Below are 24,884 nucleotides of genomic sequence, written 5' to 3'. Positions count from 1 at the left end.
ACTTTAGATAACAGAAAAAACAAACAAACAAAACACTTGATTACAAATGTATTTATTTTTAAATAGGAAGACCACTTTAAATGCCAAACATTAGCCACCGGGTGAGTCTTTTTTTCACCCAGAATTAAATCAGCTGCAACACCAATTGATGTCTAATGCTATCTATTGTATGACTAAACTTACATACCCCATAGAGCGGAACAAAACTGCTAAATCCACAGGCTATGGAAGATAACTGCTCCTGTCCTCCTCTCCAAGCTTGCACATTTGAGGCAATGGTGTTTAAGGCATCCTGCAATGTGTGATTTATAAATGGTGTAAACTGGCTCTATATATAATATATATATATATATATAATATATATATATAATATATATATATATATATATATATATATATATATCTATAAATTCGTCAGATTTTTCGTGTTATCAGTACCAAGTGAGTGTGCATGGGAATATGGAAACTGTATTCTTATACTTCCAAATCACCCAAGTCAAGGTGCAACAACAACCCTGGCAGATGTAATTGTAGACGTTTCAGTGCAGATAAGCCCATTCCTGACGCATGTGAACTGGTAGGTGCACAGAACAAGAGTATTCTGAATAGTGTTGATATTGAATTGCTTTTTAAAACTGAATTGAAATATCCACCATAACACCAACTGGAAAACAGGTATCTAAAATAAAACAGAAATATGACAGAAATTCCTGTCCTAAAGACTTTTATAATTTATACAAAGAAATGAAAAAAGGGCAAGACGCTCAGGTAGAGGAAGAGGCGGTGGTTGGAAGTGAAAATGCAAGCAGCACCACCAACACCAACGTAGGTGACACCATGTCTTTTACAGGCAAAAAAAGATTGAAATAAAAAAAATAACATTCTGTTGTCCTCAATAAGTTATTAGTCTAGGACAGAAATATTAACAACTGACCCTGTCCCATGTGGTATAGAACTATCTTCTTGTGAGCAGAACTTGGGAGGGCAAAAACACATCAAATTGTTTGCTGAGTAGACTAAAATATAATTCAAAAAGCAAGAAGCGAGAAGATGTTCTTACATCAGTAGTGAACAACCCTGGGATTTTCTTCCGATTAGGTACTAAACATGTTTATTAACCTCAATAGCAGGTTCAAAAAGCTTCAAAAGCTTGGAAAGGAACTGACTTTGACGGGAGTTCTGCACCACTGCCTTAAAACAATATACAGTGCGTAAGACAGGGCCAGCAGTATACATACACACGTTTAGTTACACTGTGTAACATTTTTTTTTTTTTTTTTTTTGTTCCTGGGTAGTAAGTGTTATTTCCTAATTGCTTATGCCTCAAAAGTATAGAAAATGGCTATTACTCCCTACAAACTTTGCTTTTGTGACCAGGACAGTGATATTTCAAAATATCACTATTTCCAATGGGAAAACGGGAAAATGTATGTCTTTTCGTTCACATAAAGTCAGAAAAAAACAACATATAAATCCAAATTAACATGCATTTATACATACATACATTTACGATTATACTGTATTTACTGTATAATTGTAAATCTCGAAAAACTACTCACTTCTAAATCTTTTGTAGTCATTTTTGTATTACTTTAGTATAAATGCATGCTAATTTGGATTCCTATGTTGTTTTTTTCTGACTTTATGTGAACGAAGAGACATACATTTTCCCATTTTCCCATTGGAAATAGTGATATTTTGAAATATCACTGTCCTGGTCACAAAAGCAAAGTTTGTGGGGAGTAATAGCCATTTTCTATACTTTTGAGGCATAAGCAATTAGGAAATAACACTTACTACCCAGGAACCAAAATTGTGTTACATAGTGTTATCTAAAATAAAAACAGGAAATACATATTTTTTACCAAGACTACAATTTTATCTACTGATCTACCAATTAAAGCACCAGAGGCAAGTATACTGCATCTTTCTGCTCATTATTTTGCAAGTAAGTTAAAAAATGTAAAGATTTTCACCATGACAAGACACTTCCGGCAAATAAAAATAAAAAAAAAAGCATTGGAATCTCTATGAATCTGCCTTAGCTGAGATGGCATGTCAATTTCAAATATGCTTGCAATTTCCTTTTGGAAGTATTTTCTTTTGAGTGCAACTTGTTTCACAGATCTAAGAATGCAATCAGAGTTTCTGTCTGGCAAAGAAAGCTTTAGTCTGTCCACACACTGGGTTAACACAGAGCGGGCAGCGCAGGGGTAGCTGTCTCGAACATGCCTCCTTGGACTTCAGGTGACTTTGTACCAAATCAGCAAGTGCCTGCAACAGAGATTTGAGAAAGATCAGTGCACATACTGAGAAAGAAGTCCAAGCCCCACATGCCCAAAACTATTCAGCGGACGAGTAATTCTGTTAACTAAAACTTGTTCTTCAGCACTGGTAATGATTTTCGCAGTCTTAACAAGTTCACATTTCTCTATCCCATTTCGGTGTCAGTTCAATTTCCACGTGCAATATTTTGTAGGATTAATGCTGAGGAAGCTTCTCGCTAAAGTAGTCTCCACCTCCTGGGATTACAGCTGTGTTTGTTTTTCATTTGAATTATCAGCCACTAATTCAATCAAAGGGTTTCAACTGACGTCATAACCAGTGAGAGTGAAGTTCAAGTGGTTTAGAGTCAGCTGGAACCCTGAGATTGATTTAGTGGCTTCATAATACAGTAAACGTTACAACAAGCCAGCTGTTCTTGTGTATAATGTATAGTGCTTTTAAACTAAAATAGCGAAATGGTTTATTGAGATCATTTTACAGGAAATGTTTTTCAGGTGATAGGTGAGATGCTTGGAGGACAAATGATCAGTACACAGTGCATTACTGAGCTGATACATACAGGAAACTAGACGGGAACAGGGAAAATGTTTTAAAAAAAAAAAAAAAAAAAACAGAAAAATGCTACTAATAAAGAATTTACCAATTACATTTTTTTTGTAATAATAATAATACAAATGCTCCCTAAGAATCAGTCTCCAAATCAAATGTTTGGTAGACTGCCTCAAAAACTCATTGAGACAGTTGCTATTTTTTTTAGTATCGACAGTTGAATAGTATGGTACATTGAATCTCAATTTTGTAACGCTTTAAACTCTTGAAATGAAATGCGTATTTTGAAAAACCTTTAAGTTTTTCCAATGGAACGATTTGCTGACTGTACTAAACTTAGCAGCCTGGAGTGCATTATGCAACGAACTTGCAGTTAATTGCTCGAAGGCTGGTGCTAATGACTGTTTTGTTCTGAAAGCTTAGTTGAATTGAACTTTAAGGAAACTCATAATATATTAATACTTGATGTCAGCAAAAAAAAAAAAAAACAGGACAAACAGCTACATATACCGCAGGAAAAACCCAATCAATAGTTCTGGAGAGACAATACACTGCAAATCTTAAACAAAATGAATTGAAGTCAATTGTATCAGGCATACCTTAAAAAACAATGGGTTTCCGTTCAGGGATTCTGCTCTTCTGATATTTTCTGCACCGCACTGAACACACAAAGTAAATCAAATATTTAGTTGCTGAAGATCCAGGTTTTCCTGATACATGTCTCTTAAACAGTTTATCTCTTTAAAAACAAACAAACAAACAAACAAAACCTGCACCTGGATCTGAGCAGTTTAAATAAAACTGTAAGTGTTTTAAATCACACACAGTGGAGCTGTATTTAACAAAGAAAAAGGCAATTTTCTTCAGAGGTGAATCATTTTAACAGTAGAATAATAATTTGTAATTGATCCCGTTCTTACTTCTTGCTTACTTGTTTCTTGCTAGTTTTACAGCTCCTCTCAAAATAAAATGCATTTAGCTTTACAACATTGCCTAAATCTATTACAACATTTACACTGAGGCATTATCTAAATCACACAAATTAGTGTAGATTGTCCTAAAAGATGCCAGATTTGACAGTGTCATCAGATTGCAAGAACAATTTTATTGTTAATGTACCTTTGAAGACTGCAGCATTTAGGGAATACTACAACTACTAAGACAGCAAGCAAAAACTTTGATCCATCACACTTTTATACTTGAATGAAATACTTATCAATAACAATTGCACCAAACCTTCTATTTTTTTTTTTGGACACCTGTTAGCAGTGTGAATTCCTTTAACTGCATTTAATCACATATTTTAGGCAAACCATGTCACACACCTGAATGCTGAAGCAGTATTAAACTATTAAAAAAAAAAAGAAGAAGAAAAAGAAAAACACAATACAAATCAATGCGGAGTGTGCCATTCACCCTGCATGGCACCAACAGAATAGATTTGCGGTTAGCACATGAGCCCTTGGATCAGGAGGTCAGGAGGTTCACTCAAGTCTAGACACCAGTCTAAAAGAAGCACTCCACCGCAGGTTAGACTCCTCTCTGGGACAGAAGGTGAAATCCTGCTTGGTTGTGAAAAACAATCTCGGCTGAGATTTTGCTACTTCCCCATAGGTCCCCACTGGAAGGGAGAAGGGCTTTGCAAGCTGTATCGGCCAACGGAAACGCAGAATACTGCTAAGCACATTTGCCATTGAGCAGACCAGAAACCTGAGAGTCTATGTCAATCCAATGTCACTTTTAGGGACATTTACAATGTTTTCAGCTTTTTATAAATCAACAAATAATAGATTTGCATTGTTCTATTTTTCATTGTTCTATGCCTAAAGCATCTCAAAGCTCTTTACAATGCAAATACTTGATGGAATAAACTTCAGTAGACAAATGATTTTTGTGCTGCATGTAAAGCATAATGCAAGCTCACAGTGTGCAAGGACAGGGGTCCAATGGACCCTGGAGGACTGCAACACATAGAAAAAAAATGTTCACTCCCAAATGACCCTGACAAAGCAATGTTTCCCAGACTGAGGGATCAATTAATTTACATGAACACTGCTGTTAGGTGCTTGGGGTTATTTTGAATGTAACATTAACGTCAGCTCAATGCGCCAACAATATGTACCACTGTACAACAAAATGGAGTGAGTGGATGGAAATTATATGAATGTATTTCTAGCATTACATTTTAAATACATGCTAACATACCAGTGTATGTTTTTATGGTACAAGTTCTTGATATATTTGCTTCCCCTTATATAAAGAAAATAAATATTGCTCCTGTTTACCTTCACAGGCAGGTTTACATTGCATTTGCAGTCAGACGGTGTAGAACAACCGAGTGCAGTCATTCTGGAGAGATTTCTCAAACGTCAGGGAAATAACACTGAACATGACAAAAACAGTAATACTTCTACCTGTACAAACAAACAGCCTCTCTCACTAAAGGGATCAAAATCAAAATTCTGGGTGGAGGTGCTTAGTCAGGATGCCCGTCATGGGGAGCCTAGAGCCAAGAAAGTTTGAGAATCCCTGCTATGGCAAATTTGGTTTGTTAGTCCGACTGTTAGTCCTTCAAAAACGTCCATAGAGTTTGAAAATATTTTCAGTATTTATGAAACCTTCTTGCCTATCGTAGTATGTTTTGTACATTCTGCTTGGTGGAAAATACGTCACCACTCACCTCCTTCCCCAGCACCTGTGAATACTCAATGTCCAGCTCATGCAGTGTTTCAATGTGGTCACTGGTGAAAGCTATTGGGACCAAGAGGATATTCTTCTTCCCTCTCTCACACAACCCTTTAATCGTATCGTCTGTCTGAGGGCCGAGCCAGGCCATGGGACCCACCTGAGTCATGAAAACAAAACACAAACCGTCATTTTCCCCTCGCTCACTGTAAACTGCATTGTATCAACACATGAATTAAGAAGTTATGCCTTACAAAGAGTGAAATAGAAACTGCGCCTATGTCAACAGAATAAGCACTTCTAGAGATAAATGTAAAAAAGTAAGACAGACAGACAGTGGTTCTGCTTATTCCCCTAAATTTTGATACTTTCAAATCACTTCTCTCAAAAAATGGGCAGTTACCAAGTTTCATCATAACATGGCAAAGGTCCAAATGCGGTTAAAATGCTACTTTTGATGGCTGGCTTATTTGTTTTTGCATTTCTTTGCTGCAATTACAGTATGTCAATTCTTAACAATAATACCATTTTGTACCCAAAATAGATTTGGCAGATGTAGAATTAAAAGAGAACTACAGTAATAATGAAATAATGGGCTTTGTGCATTAAAGAATGCTGCTTTATAGAGTGTCTTTTTGAATATGGGTGTGCTTCTGTGACTATTAAAGAAGACAAGTCTGGAGAAGTTAAATGAATAAAATGTACAAAACACTCTTTAAAATGGCTTGGTGATTCGGGACCTGTATCTGCAGTTACAGTTTCTTGTGCTTTAATGTAAGCAGCAGAGCCACAAGAGGAGGGCTTTATTGTCTGGTAAGGCCCGCCTCGTGCATTTACAAGTCCGCCACGAAGAACATGCTTTGTTAACGGTATGTTTTTATCTACCGAAAATATAGAAAGAATAAAAAGTAAAGGAAGTAGGCTTTGAGTCCAGGTTCTTGTATGTAAGTTTCAGTGTTTAAGTTAGGTCTCAATATAAAATAAAAATAAAAATGCAGTATTTAAAAACAGGTAGTAGCCAATCATGTTAATGCTGATTGTGCGATCAGTCTGCATCTAGTTGTTTGACTTTTATAAGTTACCATTCAAACCAGAGACTAGGTGCTATTCCTGCTGTTGTGGTTACTGCATTGCCGCTGACTCAAACTCTATTCAATTATTTTTTTCACTTTATGTGCTAAACTCAGTTTAAATAGGCAGATTGAACGTAATGGACACCAGGGAAGCAGCCTTTAGGTCTACATTATTTAAAAGACAACATTAGAAAGGGCACGTACTAGAACAGCAGAAAAGGGTCAATCGTTTTTTTATTTATTTATTTTTTCCCGCGGATTGATTTGGAACAGAGATTAAATCGTTTGAAGGATAACATTCAAGATCCTTTACTAGAGGTCCCATACTGACCAATCACTGATTTATTTCCTAATGCTTGCTAATGGTTCAGGACATACATTTCTTCATTTTCTTTGTAAAGCAAAATAAGTGTTCTTGCACTACAGTAACCAGGCTGTAATAAACTACCATATCCACTAGATGGCATCACATAACTATTTTCTATCATAGGAAAGTTAATTATCACAAACCTACAGCTACAGTGAAATAACCTTTATAATGTCTGAAACGCAATCATGTTGACTAACCAAAATGAATGACCAAAGCGTTTTTTTGGTCCTAATGGCAAACAATTTATTCTCCACTCAAATAATAAAAACATACATTTCAGGAAGTGTGAACTTAAATAGGCCAAGGTTGTATGTATTGGTTAATACTAGAGTGCCAAGCAACTATTTCAAGTGCCTTATAGATGAATAGGATGAATCCACAACTCCAAACACTCAATAACAAAATAGGAGGTAAAACTGGAAGAAACTGTTACCTGCGATAGACTTCTTTAAATTATTTTTAATTGTTGACGTGGTAAAATTACATTAATTCTATTTAAAAAAGGAACAAAAACTATTTTAGCTTGAAATCAACTGAACATTACTTACAGGTCCCTTCTGTTAACTGAATACTAATAAATGAATAACTAAAGTTAAATTATTCTCATTTTATGCTCCCATTCCTATAGTAGCTACAAACTACAGTGGAAATTCAATTATTTGCAGACACGTGTGTTGCTTAAATACTGGATCTGTTAAACAACACAAACATTTAGCGTTGTAAGATTATGACAATGGATTTGGGAAACGTTACCCTGGACTGCCACACCAGTCTATAGGGGTTACAGTGGTTCAGCTTCTCCATGACATGCTGGACAGTGGCGCCCACCTCCTGAGGGTAAGGGTCCCCTCGATTCACCACCTACAACAAAGGCAAAACACTGAGAGAAGAACAAGAGAAAATACAACCGTGGAACCTCCCAGCTCTACACATCTCTTCAATGAGGACACCCAACTGAACAGAAATAGCAAAATGCAATAAGCACAATGCCACTGCTCCCTCAAGTACTGTAGTACATTAAGCTATAGTACCGTAAAAAAGTATTTGCCCCCTACCTGATTTTCTGCATTTTTGCATATTTTTGACACTGAATGTTATCAGATCTTCAACCAAAATCTAATATTAGATAAAAGGCACCATGAGTGAATAAATAACACAACATTTTTATACTTATTTATTTATTAAAGAAAGTTATGCAACACCCAATGCCCTTGTGTGAAAAAGTAATCGCCCCCTTAGACTCAATATCTGGTTATGCCACCTTTAGCAGCAATAACTGCAACCAAATGCTTCCTGTAGTTATTGATCATAGCACCATGGAGGAATTTTGGCCCACTCCTTCATGCCGAACTGCTTCAACTCAGTGACATTTGTGGGTTTTCGAGCATAAACTGCTCGTTTCAGGTCCTGCCACAACATCTCAATGGTGTTTAGGTCTGGACTTTGACTAGGCCATTCCAAAACTTTAAATTTCTTGTTCTTCAACCATTCTGATGTAGACTTGCTTGTGTGTTTCGGATCATTGTCTTGCTGCATGACCCAGCTGCGCTTCAGCTTCAGCTTCAGCACATGGACGGATGACCTGACATTCTCCTGTAGAATTGTCTGATACAGAGCAGAATTCATTGTTCCTTCAATGATAGCAAATCGTCCAGGTCCTGATGCAGCAAAGCATCCCCAAATCATGACACTTCCACCACCATGCTTGACAGTTGGTATAAGGTTCTTACTGTTGAATGCAGTGTTTGGTTTTCGTCAGACATAACAGGGCCTATGTTGGCCAAAAAGTTCCACTTTTGACTCATCTGTCCATAGAACATTGTTCTAGAACTCTTGAGGATCATCCAGGTGCTTTTTGGCAAAGTTGAGACAAGCATTCATGTTCTTCTTAGTGAGCAGTGGTTTCCATCTTGCTATTCTGCCATGAAACCCATTTTTGCCCAGAGTCTTTCTGATGGTCGAGTCATGAACACTGACCTTGAGAGAGGCGGTGAGAGAGGCCTGCAGATTTCTGGATGTTGTTCTAAGGTTCTTTGTGACTTCCTGGATAATTTTACACCTTGGTCTTGGAGAGATTTTGGCAGAACGGCCACTCCTGGGAAGATTCCCTACTCTCCCAAACTTTCTCCATTTGGACAATATGGCTCTGACTGTGGTTTGGTGGAGCCCCAGAGCCTTAGAAATAGCTGTTTTTCAAGAGGTCTTCAAGAATTTCTTTTGATCGTGGCACGATGTGCCTCTAGAACCTGTGTGCTGACAACTTCACTCTGAAGGTAAGGGCCAAAGTTAGTCAGATTTATATTGGGCAGGGCTGGCCCAAATCAGGCCTGATTGTTAATCAAAGTATTCAAACAGCTGACACTAATTATCCCTTTAACTGGGTTGAGTAACTTTTTAACACCTGAAGATTGCATGCCACCAAATGACACCAAAACAAATGAAAGAAGCACCAAACTTTGGTGCCATTTTTTCTCTCAGACTCCCTCTATATACTACTACAACCCACAAAAAGGATCTGACCAAATTCAATGTGAAAAACATGCAAAAATGCAGAAAATCAGACAGGGGGCAAATACTTTTTCATCGCACTGTATTTTCTATATTTCACACCTGTTTTTATGAATTGTATTTTCATGTTTTAAAAGCACCTTTATGTCACCACCCAACATTAGACAGATATATGACAGCTCTCCGCGCCAGTTCTACAAAATAACCACATTAACGTATCTGGTACACTTTACCCAGTACCCCAGTGGAGTATGTGTACAGATAGTCTGGAAAGTAGGACATATAGCATATTTTAGTCTTGCATTCAAAAGCAATGTTTTGCAGTGGATTTATGATAGTATCTTACCAGTGCAAGTGTATGCATAAATTACAAACATGCCCATGCTGCCCATTAACACAGGTGGAAAATAACCTGCAACTTTATTTATTGCCAAAAGACAATATATGAATTTACAAAAAACCCAACTGTTAAATGAAGTTCATATTAAAATACAGTAGCTCACAACTCCTAATAAAATCAGCCTTAGTTAACCAACGGGAGGTTCTTCTCTCTTTCACTTTGCATTACATGTTGAAACAACAACAAACAAGAACTGGCGAAATTAATCTAAATCCCTATCGAAAACCCCCTGTATCAACTACCTACACACTTCCGAATCCCTTTCTAGAGCAGCTAATGATGCAGTTAGAAACTGATACTTACAGACATGGGCAATGAATGAGCAGAGAAGAGAATGACCACGTCGTTACGTTTTTCAACAGGAAATTTCTTTAGCTCTTTTTGTACATGATCTGCAAAACACTGAGAAAAAAAAGGAAGAAAAAGGAATCAGGAATCTTTCTGGCACCTGTTGCTTTGCAGTTGCTATACTCTTTAACTAAAGTAAAATGGTTATTAACTTCCTTGTTATAACCATGCAGAGTCTTGAACAGTTTCACAAACATCTAACTACTTAAAACAAAAACTAAAAATCACTCATCTTATTAAGCTGTGTGGGCTCCATCCAGAAGTTTATCCTTTTCTGAATATGCAATAAACACAAACACTACCACAAGGGGGAGCATGAACTTCTGTACAAACAGCCCAGTGCTCTGTCACCTTGAATTTATAAATACAACATCTATTTTCTTAGATGGATAAACTTGTGGGGTGGGGGGGGGGGTTGCAGTCTGAAAGGCAACATAATTTTGGCAATATGAAATGTGTCACAGACCAGTGAAGAATACAGTGGATACACCATGAACGTTCACAGCTAACTAGCTACTCCAAGAATAACCCAGGAGCTTCCGAAGGGACTGAGTGGGTTATTTAGGGCTATCCTCAGGAGTGAAAAAACAGCACTCTGTGAATGTTCATGGATAATTCTATTTGTATAACAAGAAACATTATGGAAAAGAAAGTATGTTTAAACCTAAATTATTTTGGAAAATTACTTTCCTTGGATCTGCTAACAAAGCGGCATGATTTGGAAAGGTGCTTTTTTTTTTTTTTTTTTAAATCACTCTGCACCAATGAATATAAAAATAAGTTATTTGATGTTATATCTTTCAATGCTTGTTGTAAAATAAAATTGCTCAATCCACAGTCACAGCCATTGTAATTACACATCTCAGCTATAATTAGCCTTTTTATATGAAAATTAGCAGGTGGTGTCGGTAATCTTAGTTAAGATTCACCATTAAGGGAGCAAACCATTCATTGTGATGTCACAAGCCTGTGCCACTGGTGCTTGATTCTGTGACTATAGAATCCAGACAGGTTTCATCCTTGACGCCTGTCATCGCTTTGTAACTTTTGTTCTTATAACTTCATGTCTTACTTCAATAAGAAGAGGGTGCGTGGGCCATCTGTCAATTGCACTCCACCTCATCTTTGGTTCCTCCCCTTTATTGTTGTAGTATTGGTAGATTGCATTTAAACTGCTACCTATAAACCAAAAAAAACAATGTTATCTTTTTTTTAAAAAGAGTTCTGATAAATACATGAATGAATGAATAAATAAACACACACACCATATGGCTTTTAATTATCACTTTAGATTGAATGATTTCCTGTTATTTTATTTTGTTAGTTCCCCCCAGGGTTTCCGTTACTATGCAACCAAAGCTGAGCTGCAGGCACAATTTTCCTCTACTAATACCACAACATGCCCAGAGGAATGGAAAAATCACACAGGCCCAATGTTCAGTGGTAGTCAGGCTCAGAAACCAAACAGAACATTGGATCTGCAGGACTCGAGGAGCGTATTCATTTAAACTGTGGCTTACTATAAAGAAAGGAAAACTCAAAACACATGCTGCCATTATGCAGAATTAAACCGCATCTGGACACTAATCTCCCATTGCTTTTTATGGAGGTCAGCCACGCTGTTATTACTCAATACAGTAGATGCCCGCTGGAAAGTCACAGCATCAATTGTAAATCAAAACCTAAAATCAACCCGTGCAAGTGCCGACTTTATCACATTTATTGGACAGCAAATACGAAACAGACACAACTGGTCCAAATATATTTTATTATCCACCAAAACCAGCCTATCAATACTTTGCACCGACTGAAGCAACCAGTCCTATAACCATAACTGCCGAATCAGCAAAATCACAACCGAGTGGTGCTCAGCATCAAAAACAAACCGAGACACAGACAGTTAAGTAATATTGCTCCATTCAGATATCTACCACTGTCCTGAAACTATAAGCAGCTCTGACAAGTAAAATTTTGTTTTTTTGCTCTAATTATGCATATTACCCTTTACGAACATTTTTGGGACTATTTTCCTTAAACTTCTCAGCGGAAGGCTACCCAACAAATCATTACTACTTCAAGGTAAATCTAGGTTTTAAAGTGTATTATTAATAATAATAATAATAATAATAATAATAATAATAATAATAATAATAATGCAACAGTGCTAATGAAAGTCGTGGTCAACTACAACATTTTAGAGACTGCATCGAGAGGGCACTATCGCCATCAGAAAATAATTGTTCTCATTATTTTCTTTAAAAAAACCACTTACCTAGTTATCAAATAACCTTGTACTTGTCAAAGTTGCTCATAGTTTGCCTCAACAGTGCCAGATATCTGAATGGAGCAATAACAATGAATTGTCCATGTCGGTTTGTTGTTGTTGAAAGATGCTGTCTGAGCTCCACTCAAGCGGACAGGCTGTGATTGGCTGCCTTGGCAGTTGCGGGTACGGAACGGATTGCTTTCACCCGTGATTGGCTGGCTGGTAATAAAATACATTTGGACCAACTGTATCTTGGTTTAGTATATGCTGTCCAGTAGATGTGACCTGAGCTTTCATTACTGCAATCAAAACAAAAAACTGGCACTTGCATGGAATCATTTTTTTATTTGGTTCAGCTGATGCTGCCATGTTCCAGTGGGCACCTACCGTCTAACAGACGCCCGCTAGAGCAAGTAGCTGATGGTACTAAATCGTTTAAGTCATGGCAATCTTTGGGATCTAAAATTTAAAAAAAATAAGAGTTGGGCAGTATTTTCTACAGCGATATACCTGTAACCTGCTTTAGTTAAGGAGTATTGTGTTTATGGTGTATGATTTTACACACAATACTGGCAGATAGGGCTCATGTTACCTGTTGTTGAACAGCTATACTGTGGGTACTGAGTAAAAGCTACAGCTCTTTCCACTCCATCCCTCTCCATCTCTTCAATGGCTTCTTCTGTAAGTGGATGGACGTAACGGAAGCCAATGTAAAACTTGTGGGGAGCTGCCAAGAGAGAAAAACAGACCATCAGTAGGTATAGGGGCAGGACAATATAGCTTGTTTGTGTGGCCTATGCTATTTTAACAGATTTTTGGAAATACTGAAAAGACAAGTAACATACGGAGAATTCTAAAAATGGCACAAGTAAATCCTACAATATAGAAAGTCTAATTATAATTTGAAAGTCTAATTATAATTTAGGTAAAAAAAAAAAAAAATGAAAAAAAGAAACCAAACCGAGCAAGATACAATGTATTGTAAAGATATACGCTTGCCCTAGTTTTTTTTTTTTTTTTCCTCATATAACTGAGGAGGTGAATCAGCTCCTTCTGCGCAGTGATTATAAACAAACCCTGCCTGCTTTATCAGGAAATCCCCATGGACCACCTTGCACAGAAGTCTCCCAAACGTTCACTGGTGCTTGTTATCTAATCACCAGGAGACACCAGCACCCTGCTTCTGTATATCACTAAATGACAGAATGCTGAGGTCCAACGTTTCTGCAATGCTAACTGCTAACTCCTTGCAGTCATGCCTAATGCCTTATTCACTTATTCAGACAGAATGACTCGTTTTCTGTCTAGTACTTCAGACTTTTTTTTCAAATGTGTGGACACAATTTATACTTGTACTATAAAAGTATTATATTTAAATGAGGTTCCTGGAGTTAACCTAATGACTGGACAAAAAGAAAGAAAGAAGTGGGGAACCCAGACTAGGCCAGTTGAGCAAAAATATTTATGTAAATGACCCAAGATGTAATAGGGATGTCCTTTTAACCATACGGGCCAAAATAATAGTGAACAATGCCACATAAATCACAGTTGTTTCAGAGTATATATTAATTACACACAACAGGGTGTTCAAATATGGTTCAATATTTGCATGCCCAGGCATGTTAAAAAGCAGAATTGTGCTTACAAAATGGCACCTCCCACCCTACCAAAGTGGATTGTCAAGTAAATCTGTCTGAGTGGTTCTAAAAGTTGCAAGTTATGCTGGTATGGTGACACTTTTACACTGCTGTGGCAGGTTGGAAGCCCTGGCTATGTAATGTGTGGGTGTGTTTGGTGAATATTGGGTTGGCAGGAGGGGGTTAAATTCCTCCCTGCCAGAAGACTCGTGGGAATGTGGCAAAAGAAAAAAACTGTTGGGGGCTGGTGTTAAGGTTGTTGTTGGTGTCGAGGGCTGTGCTATACTGTGTTGTGTTGTAGGCTATGGGTATAGTATTGTTTTGTTTAAGACTTTTACTCTGGCCACTGCTCCCGTTTGTTTGTTAGTGTGTTTTTGTTTGTTATTAAAACATGCACAACAGTACTTAACACTAGAATGACTAAGGTGTCATTCTGACCGTTTTTGGAATTAAAATTTAAGATGCGGTGCATGTGTTTAAGACAAAGTGCTGTGCTTTCCTGACTTTTCCTAAATATATGCACTAAATACACTGACAAAGAAAGAATCGCATAGATGCAAAAAAATAGCAAGATATAATACTGTCATATCTATTCCGACCAGGTGTGGTCAAATTGACCGATGTATATAAAACATATAACAATGAAACGTTGCGGTATTATTTGTATTCATCAGTCGGGACTTGCCGCCATGTACTGAAGTTTGATTATATCAGTCTGCATTCCTCAAGTGAGCAGTCTGCTGACATTTCTACTACTTCAATGAGCCTCCTGATAGCCCATCAATCAGCCTTGACAGCTCACAGTGCCAGGCTGCCTGTGTGCACTCTGGTTACTACACAAGTCACCCGTTTTTCTAAGAAATTCATTGTTATCCCAATACACATTGAAAATGTATCATGGAAGATGCAGGACAGCAAAGCAGTGTTTGGAATTACTGCACATTTTACCAAACAATGATTCTGATGCAGCAGAGACGGACAATGACAAATCTAGCCCTGAAGCAGACTGGATGTGCGAAGATGAATTTTCCAGCAGCAGTGACACCGAGGGTGCAGGAGATCCAGTGGGAGAAGCAATCTTGTGGCAGCCCCTGCAAGGATGTCAGCCACTTCACCTGATTCAGCTGCTTCTCCAGTGGTAGCGCCAGCACCACCTGGCATGCAAGGCTGGTAATGATGGTACTGTTTGGAATACTATAAATCGTTCTGTTGAAGCCGCAAGTAGAATGGGTGAGCATAACATTTTGAAGAAAGTTCCAGTATGCAAAATGCAACATTGATGAAAGAGCATTGAGTGCTTTTCACCTATTGATTGACATGCATACACTTCACAACATACAATGCTGCACTGAAGCAGAAGCCCATCGACAACTACAAGATGATTCCTGGTCAATGCCCTTGGAGGAATTAGAAGCTTTCATTGCACTAGTATATGACTGTGGAGCATTTGGTGCAGAAGCCTGGGTTACTGTTGATAGCTGTGCCAAATGCGCAAAGACAGTGTGTGGTAAGTGCACTCCATATTTTGAAAAGCGCAGGATCTGTGTGATTTGTGCCACCACTTAGGCTTTGTAAATGATTGTAAATGAAGCTCATTCTGTTCAAATGTTTATTTATGCATGTAATTTCGACTATAGTATGTCTGTGTGTAAACGCATGGTTTTCCATTGCGTATATGTGCTGTTATGTTGGCAATATAAACCCATTTATTTGAATCTTTTTATATTTATTTACATCGTTTCAGTTGTATATAAATGCATGTATTTTCAAATATCTGTTTATTTAATTTTCTACCATTTTTTGAGGTTGTGCTTTATGTAGTCTGTATATAAACAAATTTTGTTTCAAATGTCTGTTTATTTACAATGTTTTGGTTGTGCAGATGCTTTATATGACTTTCCTCAATAAAACTACGACTTATATTAAATTGTTTGTCCTTTCATTTTAATATTTATGTTGTTTTTAATTAAAATTGACCGGTCTTGGTTGTTTTAGGTATGCATATAAAAGTGGTTGTTCTGGTGTTAAAACTGCAGCTTCTTGTGTCCAAGTCTCATCCTGACAGTAATAAGCCTTGCCAGTGACGCTACCCTGTCAAAACAGCTCGGAACACTTGTTAGCCACTGAGATTGCTTCTTTTATTCCAGGCATTTTAGAAAACCTATTATCCTCTGGCCACTGAGTGGCTTTCTTTCCATGTTTTTCTTTTTTCTACTTTAAGAAACTCCAGTCTAGTCCGTTTGTATCTGACTTGGTAGTTTACCAAACTGACAAGGAAAGTACATTAAAGCATGCTGTGCTAAAATGAAGAATAGCACAACAGGGAGCCCGAGATGAGTAAAATCAATCACTCAAATTGTTTTCGCCATAAAACTTGAAACTTTCAATGTGTAGTTGACAATATTCTCTTTATAGAAAACGAAGGCTTTTATTGTCCCCAGCTAGCTTAGCTGTTGTGTGAATTGGTAGTGGACAGTAATCATTTGTTGCTCGTCTGCAGCTCTTTTCTAGTGTTTTACTTATACTTGGCGCCTGGGTTTTAATATGGTGTTACACAGACCCTACCGGAACCAGCTGTAGACCAGCGTCAAATTATCATTTTCTACGAAGGGCGTATTGTCAACTACACGTTCAAAGGTTCAGGTTTTACAGAAATGTCACCTTCGAGCCAGCAGTGGTCCATGGGACACTGTTCCTGTTTTTTAGGTTCTGGCAGTTTTTGTTTTTTGTGTGTATAGCCGTTTTCACACTATACCATCCAATCCCGTGTCCAGTCGCCACGGGGTGACTCACCCCTGAGTTCAGCCCTGCCTGCACTCACGTTTGCCTTGCTCTGCAATCTACGGGGTGATATTCATCCCTGGTTGGATGTGATAGTTTCACACTACATATTTTCATATATATATATATATATATATAATTGCATTCACAATTCATTTTTCAACCCGAGGCGAACGTTTCACCCTGGGTTGAAAATTCTCAATCCTAGTCTCTGGCAGGGGCGAGTTCGCACCGGGTTGAAACTGTCAATGTGAATGCGCTTGTCTGATCGCCCCATGGCGAACAGGCAAGTGTGAAAAGCCCTTGTGGTTTTGTAGGGGGTTAATAGAGAAAACTGATGCAAGACAACACATACCTGTCTCTGGAGACATCTCATCCAGCAATTTCACCATTCCTTCTCCTTGAAGAGTCGTCCACATCTTAATCGGAGAGCCTCCGCCAATTCGGCTGTACTGTTCCTGAATTTTTGGGGTGCGTCTTTTAGCAATAAATGGTGCAAGTTTACTGCAATTTACAACAGAACAAAACAAACAAAAATCATAACCTAGTGCAGTAAGACACTGCAGTCTGCATTAAATATCATACTTTAATTATTATTAGTGCAAAATATACTTCACACATGCTTTGAGACATGCCTCCTGCTTTTAGTTATTAAAATACTGTCGGCGCTGTTTTACTGGGACGCCCCGCGTGAGATATATCCCGAATAAGAGGCTGTCCCAATTAAACTGTTCTGTGCAGCTGGATGACTGACATTGGCGCAGTTTGTGTCATTTACAATGTGTTTGACAATCTCTTTTTGTCGTTAGCCTCCAACATAGGTGCTACTTGGAAACAGTGTGTTATTTTATTCAAGGCAGAATGTGGAGTAGCATTGTTAATCTCTTTTATTGTTTTTGCATGCCATTAATGTGGACTCTTATTGAGACTGCAGTATTGCAGAAGCCTTTGGCTGTGTCTCCTGGATCAGCAATAAACCACCGTAAACAAATAAAATAAGAGAGACTTTACTTGGTTATTTACTTTCAATGTTAAAAGATGAGCTCTCTTACTTCTTTACAAATACAATGGAAACTGAAAAATATCAGCATGAATAAAAAGCTCTTTTTTATGTGTGTGCTGCTCTTACTCGATTCTGATTCGATGTGTTATGTTGATCATGTTGTGTCAATCATGGCAGAGATTTCTTGTTTCTCGGGTCCAAACCGTCAGCCGAGTGTAGATATACTATTTACATCCTCGCTATAGGCCTTCATTATATGATTAAATATTGATTAAAAAATAAATGAAAAAAAATCAAACTGCTGCTGATGTTGGCTCGTACAGCTCTATGCAACCGCCATGGCAAAGCATCTTTTTTTAAAGATTATCTTTTTTTTTTTTTTTTAATGAGGAACTAAGATTTCGATTAAACATTTGCAATTGACACAAAACTGAAACTACTGTGTTCTTCAGTGAATAGGATACAGCCAGAATACTGGATGCAGCATGCCACAAATAGGTACTGTACTTGTAATTCTACTTGTATTCACAATCTCATTGCTGCTATTATTATTATTATTATTATTATTATTATTATTGCTAGTAGTGACAAACACTGTAATAATAAAGAAAATCAAAGAATAAAACAGTACTAATATTATTAATAATTTAGCTAATGCCTTTATCCAAGGTGATTTCCTTAACTTACTCAAGCAGCTTATATTGTTCGTTTTGGTTTGTCCTTTTACTATAGCAAATAAAAGGCTTTGGACCCAAACAGGGTTGTTATAGCGAGGGTGTACTGTATTTAGTATTTGACTTGTATGTTTAATACAAGACACTTGCACACTTGTTATTTCATTTTTGTTATTTTTCACCTCCCAGTGTTCAACATTTAACAGAGGGTATAAAGAAGTCTGGATCAGAATCCAATATCATCCCCTACAAAAAAGTAATATACTTCAAGTAAACTTGTGCCAAAATTGTCTGGTTTTAGTATACTATTGGTACCATTATACTATTCTATTTTGGCACAAGTATACTTGCAGTTTAAAACTTTGTATATTCTTTTTGTAAATAATGTAACATAGTTCTCAAATATTGTACATCTTAATTCTCTGTTGCATACCTGCATCGTCTCTTGCTAGATATGCATCTACAGATTCTGACAAATACTTTTAGAAAACCAGGAGCAACTTCTGCTCTGGATCAAAAAGCTATAATGCTCTGCGGCTGCCCGCCTATGTGGATAACTATCAAAAAACTAGTAGAAACTAACTAAAACACAAGTCTGAGAAAAACAAATGGAAATCTGGAAAAAGCATGGAATTTTGATGTTGAAAAAGTGTATGAACCCTGAGATACTGTACCTATATTGAGTACAGTGTACAAATCACACTCCATAGGTTAATTATGGGCAACTTGACATTTTTTTGTACAACCAAATGTCTACAATGGACTGCCCGAAGAACAAGTACTATTACCCAAATTTTGCGAGCCGTACTTTGTATCCTCCTTACTTTTGCACTGGAAGCGTCATCAGATCCCTGTCCATGAAAAGCCTAAAAAGAAAATCATAGACATCTTCTATCTTCTCAGGTCCCCCCATGTTGAGCATTACAATTCCAGTTTTGGGTTTCCTGTTCAATGACAAAGCACATACAAAAGTTTCAGTGCGCATGCTCAAAGAAACTGAGCAACACACATGGATATGTGGCATTGAAACATTGAAAGATATAAAATGATTCACTGTAAGGTAACTTGGAAAGCAGGCATAGCATGTGAAAGAAACTTCCTCGCTGTTGAGGCTAATTTCAGCCAAGTGCAGTCAATTTCATTTTTTAAATCACAGGCTCCCTGTCGTGCTTCAATACAATTGAACATAATCCTGCTTGACTACAGTAACTGGAAGTTGTATGGAAAAAAATATGATTCATCAACAGTTCCAGAAAAACTGAACACTAACTAGTTTTGCACTAGAGCAGAATGAAACTGCTGTAAATACAGGACAAACCTGTATAAAAATAATAAAACAAAATCAGACTACACGTGCAATTACAAATATTAAAATGCGTCTTACTTGCTTGATACTTATTTTACTTCTTCACATTTAATTGTTTGAGAGGTGTATTATTGTAACAGGATTTCTTTAAACTTTTAAAAATAAACCCATAACTATTAAACACTTAAAGTAGTTGGGTTCCAAAAAAATATAATGTTTCACGTCCCCTCTCCCCACATGTTGCTACAACTGTTTAAAAGTAACGTACCTGGAATTTTTCTTTTCATTCTTAACATACTGCCAACTTTTTACACTTAGGCCTAAAATCAAGCTAAATTGCCTGTGTTGATGATTATATATGATAAGTGTGTTGGTTTGGTTATCAAACAAACCAAAAAAGTCTGGCATGTTTTTTATCCCGTCCCAAGTGTGCAACTAAAAGTTTTCCAATGCATAGAAGGTAGTTCATACCATTTCAGTTTTTAATAAGCCCCATGAGAATTACATTGCATTTAATGTCATCCTCTCAGCTTGAATCCTGTCTAAGTCGTGGTGGGGATGTGTAGTAACAGAACCACAAAGACAGAGGCAGTTAAGAGCATCAAAGAATCTAAACAGAGAGAGCGAGCCCTAAACATGGCGATAAGCTCTCTACCTAGAGGGTTTTGTTTTTACTGTCCACTGACAGCTGGGCTTTAAAAGGGCAACTTTTATTTGAACCTGCCAATGAGATATCATGGAGTTTGAGCCCAGAATCGTTAAAAGTTATGCAAGGGTATCTGTTCGGTTTCATACTATACTGGAATAATGGTCCATGTTAACTGACAAATAGATATATATGTAATCGATATAATGTTGAAAAACATATTGCTGTGATAAGTATAGCACAGGAGACAACATAGTGTTCTGTAACATTTTAACATTAAAAACCATTGGTAAATGGCATGTTTTTTGTCCATGCATGCATACATACACGTTCTTCATAATTAGTAGAAGGCTGACTACTTACCTTTTACAACTGGTTCTCAAACAAAATGGAAAATAATATATACTATAGAACTGAAACAAAATGGCTCGACTGAATCCTACATCCTATAAATGAGTGGTGAAAAATATTCATGTACCCTAGATCCACATTTAATAAAACTGCGTAACACAAAATTATACACCAACCAAATAGATGAGGCAGTTTTATCTGATCACTGTGTTTCACAGTTTGAGCATTCTAATAATAATAAAAAAAATAATCATCAATTTAGCATATTTATTTTGGAGCATTAGATTTCAGTGTAGAATATCTATATGTGAAAGCTGCAGAGATGTACTTTATTAAAATTACTTATTCTCAAATAGTTCAGCTGACCAATATTTCAGCCTCTTAAATGCACAGAGCCCCAATCAGTATGGACCTGACTGTCACCTTTTACATACTTCTGTTCCTGAGACTGTGGTGTGGCAGCTGTTGTCTGCTTTGTTGCTGTCACTGCTGCTGCTCTGGACTGCCATCGGGATGGCTTACTGGCACACAGCGTTCTGCCACTGCTACCCTTTACAACTGTAAAGGACAAAGGACACAAATAGGACACAAAAGGAACAAGAGACATACAGAAGTAGACACAAATGCAAAGTAGACAACTTACAGACTTGCTCAAGACTGTTTGGCACTGGCAATTAATTGCTGGCAGCCTGGCACACAGGACTTACATGTGAGGTCAATGCACGGGGCTTTGCAAAAGAGCTCACCCTACCTAAACTAATGGATGCAACCTTCCACCAGCGGTGACCTCTCACCAGTGTGGGAAAGGTGGACAAGGGGCTGAGGGGTGTACCTGTTAGAGGTAGAGGAAGATAACCTGGCTGGACTTCTAATTGGGTACAGCGTTTACAATGTTGTGTCTATGTCTGTAGGGCTATTTAAAGAGAGCCTGCCAGTCACTCAGGTTGAGTAAGGAGTGTTGCTGAGTACTGTGCTCACAATCGTCTGAATCTGTTTGCTGCCTGTACTGTACAAAAGACCCTACTCTATTGCTGTAAACCTGCTTCCAGTCTCGTTCCTTTGCGTTTCGTTACAATAGCATTACAGTCCTAGTAGACCATTCATTTTGACTCGTGGTATTCCAGTGTAAAATCAGCTTGGAACATGTAGCTAGCAGTTGTGCTGTAGTACAGTACAATAACCAGCTATCTATGGAACACAGTATTTTCACACGTGAAAGAAATTATATTCTACTGCGCAGAATAAAATCAAACATTCAATACATTGTTACATTTAAAATTGGAGCGTTTTAAGTAACAACTGCTGCATGACACAAACTCCAGCTCGTTATACAAGCTGCAGTTTTCTCATGAACGGGTTGTGTAACTACACAGCAAGACCGATATGGTTGGTATACCCGAAGTGTTTATCTAATTATAGCATATCTAATTATATTTTTCACAATCAGTGTATGGGGGAAAAGCGTTTGTATCCACTTAGCAACAATAACACCAGAAAAACACATTGATAACATAAATAAAGTACAAGACATATATATATATATATATATATATATATATATATATATATATATATATATATATTTTTTTTTTTTTTTTTTTTTTTTTTAACTAAAGGAAGTCAGTTCAAGGTCATCGTATTTACCAAATATTAAACATAATCAAAACTACCGTTGTAAATAAAGCGAACATTCGGTACTGTAGACTACAGCAGAAACATCTTATTGTTAGAAACAATAAGACATTTCAATGCTGATAGAAAATATGTCACAACGCGATTACTACGATCAAAGATCTCAACACCAGACAAAAAAAAAAAAAAAAAACAACAACAACACTGTTTTCAAATTACATTTGCATTGCGTACAGTGCACTTACATTGTCGTAATAGCCGACTTGCACTTCCCAAAACTGCCATGTTGTGTTACTAAAATATCTTCCCGTGATTTTAATAACTTCAACAATAAAAGTTCCTCTTAGAAGTATTTTTTTCCTGTTAATATAATATATATATATCTATATATAATATATATATATATATATATATATTATATTATTATTCTGGACAAGTGTTCCAATTCCTGGATTATTGGTCAACTGTCTGCAGTTTTTATGTACCAGACCTCCTGGTTCTCACATGTTATCTTTACAGAGGTCCTGGCGGGATCGTTTTGATTGGTTCCACCCCAGCACGTCGTTGTAGCCTGACACGTGATCTTTCTTGCGCTGACACTGATATCATCATCAACTCGATTCTACGCATGTCTCGTACTGGACAGTTGCAGAAATAATAACGTCACAGGCATGTAAATTCGCCTTCGCCTAACACCAGTATTGCTACAATTGAATATTTACTACCGGATTGCATCAGTCTGGAATTAGGGTTGCCACCTGGTCCCATAATTCCGGAACACTTTGGGACGAGACCTGGTTTTTAAGTTTCGCTTAAACTGAAAGCAATAAACGCGTGAATTGAGCGCTAAGCACTTGCTTAATTTATACTGCTTCTTAATTATCTGAATCATTGTGATAATACAAATCTTACAAAATAAAAAAAGCATCTCGAATAAACGTGTGTGTAGGTTTATTCAAGATATTTATTTATAATGATATTTCAGTTCTCAATATTTAAAAGATGCTATTTATATCCTATTAATTAGTAATATATAGCCCTAATTTACATTGACTCTCCCAATTAAATAACAACACTGATCCAGTGTTCACGCTATCTGGTGTCAAGAATAGTGAACAGCTGCTCAGTATTAATGATTTCAGTGGGAGAAGGTGATATACTATTAGAAACTATAAAGAAACTTTAAAATATATATTTTTAAAACTATTAATAAATAAATATTGAATGTGTACTTATTTATTTCATTTGTTAAAAGCTATTATTGTATTGTCATGCTGCCTCAAGATAATTAATCACCAGAATCAATTTAGCAAAGGTTTAGGGCTCAATTCACATGTTGATTTCCTTCAGTTTAAAGGCAACTTCAAAATCCTGTTCTATCTCACAGTGTTCCGGAATTATGGGGCCAGGTAGCAACCCTAACTGGAATGCAATCAGTAGAAACCGTTCATTCCACCAAAGTTATATTATTGAATTCAGTAAATATTACATCAATTACAGGCAACTGTCAACATTAGTACACACAGAGACTAATGAGACAAACTAAAAGATTCAGAATATATAATGTTCATTCATAGAAGCTGAAAAAAAGAAAGGCAGTGCAAGATACATTCTTTACAAGAGACATGACCTAACTGTTTATTTTTTTATTTTTTTTTATTTGATAAACATTAGCTTTGTAATGTGTCATTAAAGTAGCTGGGTGTGACATCTTTTAATAAAGACAACATGTGTTTTATCAATTAAAGTTTTCAGTTTTAAACATTTGCTCTCAGTTGGTAAAAAACACATTAAATCAAATTCAAATAACTGCCACAATCCCAAAACAGGACAAGTACACAATGTGATTTGTATGTTATCATTCATAAAGCTTTAAATTGACTTTCACTTACACATCCTATCTTGGAAATGTGGCTTTACAGTATCTATTATATTGCATTCCTTGAAAAATAATGTTTGTGTACCAGATCAATATTAAAATGCCATACCATTTCCTTTGTGTATGTTCATCACATAATTTCATAAGTCCTACAAAAATATGTCTGGGCACAATATTCTCTGTATTATCACTATTTTGATTGCAATATATCCTGCTTACTAACAGAGCAGTATGGGTATCATGCTATTCTTTTTATTATCAAGCTCTGCCCAATGCTTTGTTGGCCTTTGTTGGTAGAAAATTCTAAAGACAACATGATGGTTCTACACACCATCTCACTTCCTACCTTTGGTAATTCCAGTACATGTCAAGGATATACCCTCACAAGGAGGTACTTCGGGGAATTATTATTTCTTCTTTCAAAGAATTGCACAGGGATAGCTGAGCTTGGGTGCTGTATTTCTTTGTTTAATCATAAATAAAGTGTGCA

General features: G+C 36.9%; 1 protein-coding gene across 2 annotated transcripts; it reads right to left on the bottom strand.

Annotated features, from left to right (window-relative positions):
* Positions 1-1,826: 1,826 nt before the first annotated feature.
* On the bottom strand, positions 1,827-22,899 carry LOC121318069 (ferrochelatase, mitochondrial-like). Of its 2 annotated transcripts, none has more exons than XM_041254325.1 (11): positions 22,761-22,899; positions 21,318-21,441; positions 19,405-19,524; positions 17,259-17,407; positions 13,078-13,212; positions 11,292-11,398; positions 10,175-10,273; positions 7,717-7,824; positions 5,516-5,680; positions 3,435-3,494; positions 1,827-2,274 (listed from the first exon to the last, which is right to left on the bottom strand). In XM_041254325.1, the coding sequence occupies exons 1-11, from the start codon at positions 22,798-22,800 to the stop codon at positions 2,140-2,142; spliced, it is 1,242 nt and encodes a 413-aa protein (XP_041110259.1). In that variant the 5' UTR covers positions 22,801-22,899; the 3' UTR covers positions 1,827-2,139. The 2 variants fall into 2 exon arrangements, with proteins under 2 accessions (XP_041110259.1, XP_041110268.1); XM_041254334.1 differs by having other exon boundaries at positions 21,307-21,441; positions 22,761-22,868.
* Positions 22,900-24,884: the final 1,985 nt, after the last annotated feature.

Source organism: Polyodon spathula, chromosome 1, assembly GCF_017654505.1.
Source record: "Polyodon spathula isolate WHYD16114869_AA chromosome 1, ASM1765450v1, whole genome shotgun sequence".
Lineage (NCBI taxonomy): Eukaryota > Metazoa > Chordata > Actinopteri > Acipenseriformes > Polyodontidae > Polyodon > Polyodon spathula.
Note: the sequence above shows the minus strand (reverse complement) of the source record. Positions and strands in the feature narration are given on the sequence as shown.